Here is a 4,290-nt window from a genome sequence, read left to right as displayed (position 1 = left end):
TTTTTTTTTTTTTTTTGCCTTCTCTTTGTTATTTATTGCAGTAGCAATATCTGATGGGACCATATTACTCAGAAAGTCTCCACCTTTTTTTGTTGTTTTCTTAAATCAAGCCTCTTTTTTATCTTCTGAATGTTTAGCTTTGGTTCAACTCTTGATTCGATTGTGTGTCTTTTGTGGTGATAATGTTATTGAAGTTACTTGTCTGATTCTTTTTTTCTGCAGCACAAGGGAGAGCACGCCTTGTAACTTTGTTGGGGATCATGAGATCATGGTTACACCAGGGTCTAGCACAAGGTCGATGCGCACACCAACCAAAGAGTACACAAGGGACCGGGATAGCACGATACCAACCACTAGTGAACTGGAGGAGTTCTTTGCCTTTGCAGAGCAGCAGCAACAGAGGCTATTCATTGAGAAGTAAGCTTGTTCTTTTATTTTGTTGTGTGTCATTAGGATGAGAATGAACACTCATGTGTTTTTGAAAATGTTCAGGTACAACTTCGACATTGTGAATGATGTCCCCCTCAGCGGACGCTACGAATGGGTACAAGTCATTCCATGAAGTTGAAGAGGAAGCAGCTCCAAAAAATATGGTGTGAAGTAAGAATGTGATGGAATTAACAGACTAACCAAACATCGAAAAATCATGTAATCTTAAGTAATAATGTGGTTAGAGAACAAGTTTGAAAGTAGCTTAGGGACCGACCTGAAACCTTACACCATTTGTACTACTAATCTCAGATGCCTAGTGAGTTTTTCTCATCTGTTTTCTTTCAAATGTTTGTGTTTTTTCTTTCTCTCTCTCATATTTATTCAAAACTATATGTAATGATGATTGATGGGGATGTGTGTGAAAATGTTAAAGCTTGGCATATAGTGAAGAAAAAATGATTCAGATGCAGAAGAAGTAAGACCCAATTGGGAGGTTCACGTGTGTATTTTGGTAGGTGCAAAATCTGAATCATATCCTTTTCGTTCAACTACACAAGATTGGTCCCTTTTCTTCTCTTTACCATAATTATGACGCACGTGAATGTGTGTGTAAATATTTGAGGTACACATTAAATATTGTGTAATGTAATGTAAGATCAAAGTCCAAATTATAGTACAAGAGAGTTTTAAACAGAAACTGACCCAAAAAAAAATGTATATGCTACAGTGTTCATTGAGAATATCTCTGTTGTTTTGACTTTTTAACGTCTCTTGGAAACTGGCAAAACCAATGGGATGAAAAATTGAAAACTGTGACATCTTATCTAGAAACCAATCATTGTTCTTTGTTTTCTTTAATCTCTTGAAGTGAAAAAGTGAATGCATGAAACGTTACAATACATACATTATTTATACATACATACATACATATATGTACACGGGTTCTTGTTTGATCACGGGCTCGCTGACTATACAAATAATGTTTTGGGACACATAGATTCGCTTATATCATCACCTCTGTGACCAATGGCACCACTTGGGGTATCTGAATTCAGCTTGTTCAATGTTTTGTTTGACTCTTTTAACTATTTGGTTGATAAAAGCCAAAAAGGAGGAGCACTGATTACGAAAGCCATTTTGTCTTTTCGTTTCTTCTTCTCTAACTTGTGGCTTCATCCTTCAAAACCAATGTCTTTATTAGTTTGTTATGTTTAGTTTTCTTCTTCTCTCGTTGAACACTACCCATAGGCCTCGGCGCCTCGCAATGTGAGCCACCAAAGCATGCATTGAAAGTATATGAATTTTTTTGTTAACCAAAAAGTATATGAATTTCAACCCGCAGAATAACAGGTTTTATTTGACAAAAGCATCACGAATTTCGACCCTTTACAATTTGGTTTTACAAATAACAAATGTGTAAAGACTATGTTAGGTACAATGGTAATATGCTTCAATCCATAATATATTTTTTCACACTCCATTAAACACAAGTAGATTTATTTTGGTTATTGATATGGGTTTATGCATGGATTTATGTTTAATCGGTTTGGGCTAGGTTGGTTGGTTTGTTAGGTTCAAATGTCCCACCCCCTCGTTATTAAGCATTAAACATCACATGTTACAAGTTGTTGATGGGGCGTATATATTATATATACAGTATAGTAATTTTCTGCTGCCATTACATGTAATTCCAACCATATCACGTGGACAGTACCGTTTTGACAACTTGCACCGAAATGGATCATAGAAGCTTAATTTTGGGCTCACCTTTCCATAGTCTACCTCCATCAAGCACAGCACACTCTTATTACCAAAGAAAGATACATCAATGAAAGTCAGATAGAGTATATACAACAACAAAAAAGAACTATGTTGATCTCATTTTTATTTACCGCATTTGATAAAAGATCAACAGAGTTCTTTTTTGTTGTTGTATATACTCTGTTGACGGGTTGGAACTCTGTTGATTTTTATTTACTCACACTAACCCGTCAATTTGAGATCTAACTCGAGATTTTTCTTGACGGATTTTCACCTTCCGATCCATCAATCATACCTTATCAAAATATGTTGAATATATAGTTATTTCACTTCGTATTTAACTCTTGGAGTGTTCCAAACATCAGCAAAATTCTAGAAATGAATCTATAGTTTCCCTTCAGTTAATCATCCCTTACCATAATATATTAATCGTTTTCACTTTTAAGGTGATCATTTCATGTATTTATCATTATTTTTTTTTAATTTTCTTTAAAAGAAAATTCTAGAAATTAAACTATCATATAAATAACATACTATTATTTTTATTTTTTTGGTAGGAAGTAGGAACATACTAATTTTTTTAGCATTCACGTTAGTTAAAATACTACTAACAAGTAACAATTTTTATATATGACACGCGGAAAACGGATTATTTTTATTAAGTGCTAATTAATGTCCATTGATTTGATTTATTGGCGACCCCATCTAAGATGAGATCACAACACTTTTACCTTTAGAGACGGTTGGTGAAAGAAGAAAGATCCCATAATCAGATTCCAAAATTAAAAAAAAAAAAAAAAAAAAATCATTCACCTCTCTGTGAACCTTCTTCATATCATCGGAGAATGGGCGGGGACGGCAAAGTTTTCACCTTGTCGGAGGTTTCTGAGCACAGTAGCTCCAAAGACTGTTGGATCGTCATCGACGGCAAGGTCTCTTCCTTCTTCTACTCCATCCTTGTTCTGATCCGATGATTTTGCATCTTTTTGTTCGTTGGATCCGAGATTCTGAAAAATATGTAAACTTGGATTTTAATACTATATGTTAAACAATTTTGGGTTTAGATCACTAGATCTTATCTTATTTTGCGAGATTCGTATTTGAATTTGTGATAGTTAGCGCTGCTTAAGTAGGTCACTTTCATGTCTCTGTTTGATCTTGTATCTGTTGATAAGAAAAAAAAACCCCATTTGATTTATGTCTCTGATTGTGTTGAATTATGGACTATGATGACAAAGTTTACATTTTTTTTTTTTTTTTTTTTTTGGGTGTGTTTCGTTTTTTTTGATGGTTGTATAGGTTTATGATGTGACAAAGTTCTTGGATGATCATCCTGGTGGTGATGAGGTTATCTTGACTTCTACAGGTAAGAATACATTACAGATCTTGCGTGTTTTTTTGCTCATAGCCTGATAGATAGTTTTTTGTGTTTTACAAGAATGTGTTGTTGTTGGTATTTCCCAGGGAAAGACGCAACCGATGATTTTGAGGATGTCGGACACAGTTCTACTGCAAAAGCTATGCTAGATGAGTACTATGTGGGTGATATTGACACAGCTACTGTCCCTGTTAAAGCTAAGTTTGTTGCTCCTACTTCCAAGAATGCTGAGGCTACTCAGGATAAGAGCTCCGATTTTTTCATTAAGCTCCTTCAGTTCCTTGTTCCTCTTCTTATCTTAGGCTTGGCTTTTGGCATTCGGTATTACACCAAGACCAAGACTCCTTCTTCTTGAAGAATTTGAGTTGTGGCATAAGTGATTACTTCCTTCTGGTTAAAACTCCTTTGTCTATCTATCTCTGTCTGTCTTGTAAGACATCATTATATTCTCTTTCGCAATCAACTGAGAGACCTTTGATTTTAAGTCATCTATCTTTGTTGTCTTATATCGGTATCATCAAATCCATTTACAAGGTCTTGAACTCAATAATTGAGAATATCACTCACTCATTCACACACTAATCTCAAAGTCTTGTCTTTGCACTCACTTAACAAAAGCAGCAACAGGTAAGAGAAAATGATTAAAAAAAACTGAGCTAATCTGTGCTTGCACAAGTTCTCTCCATCACCTTTGAATCTGTTCTGAAAGACTGCTTTGA

General features: G+C 34.9%; 2 protein-coding genes across 2 annotated transcripts in view; both read left to right on the top strand.

The window, feature by feature from the left end:
- LOC104725365 (cyclin-dependent kinase inhibitor 3-like) overlaps positions 1–1,019 on the top strand; it is a 2,532-nt gene extending 1,513 nt beyond the window's left edge. The window contains exons 2-3 of the mRNA XM_010444029.1: positions 223–417; positions 493–1,019. Coding sequence (XP_010442331.1) covers positions 223–417; positions 493–562 — 265 coding nt within the window. The 3' untranslated portion in view covers positions 563–1,019. The remainder of the gene's footprint in view (positions 1–222; positions 418–492) is intronic.
- Positions 2,939–4,077, top strand: LOC104725364 (cytochrome B5). Its single transcript, XM_010444028.2, has 3 exons — positions 2,939–3,125; positions 3,493–3,559; positions 3,658–4,077. The coding sequence occupies exons 1-3, from the start codon at positions 3,039–3,041 to the stop codon at positions 3,924–3,926; spliced, it is 423 nt and encodes a 140-aa protein (XP_010442330.1). The 5' UTR covers positions 2,939–3,038; the 3' UTR covers positions 3,927–4,077.

The sequence above is a fragment of the Camelina sativa genome, chromosome 11, assembly GCF_000633955.1.
Source record: "Camelina sativa cultivar DH55 chromosome 11, Cs, whole genome shotgun sequence".
Lineage (NCBI taxonomy): Eukaryota > Viridiplantae > Streptophyta > Magnoliopsida > Brassicales > Brassicaceae > Camelina > Camelina sativa.
This window is presented reverse-complemented; position numbering and strand designations above follow the sequence as displayed.

Bases quoted from the DNA above. Each gene is read 5' to 3' on its own strand.
- LOC104725364 (XM_010444028.2), top strand. From the start codon at position 3,039: ATGGGCGGGGACGGCAAAGTTTTCACCTTGTCGGAGGTTTCTGAGCAC. The intron at 3,126-3,492 runs GTCTCTTCCTTC...ATGGTTGTATAG, and splicing joins GGATCGTCATCGACGGCAAG to GTTTATGATGTGACAAAGTT. The intron at 3,560-3,657 runs GTAAGAATACAT...GGTATTTCCCAG, and splicing joins GGTTATCTTGACTTCTACAG to GGAAAGACGCAACCGATGAT.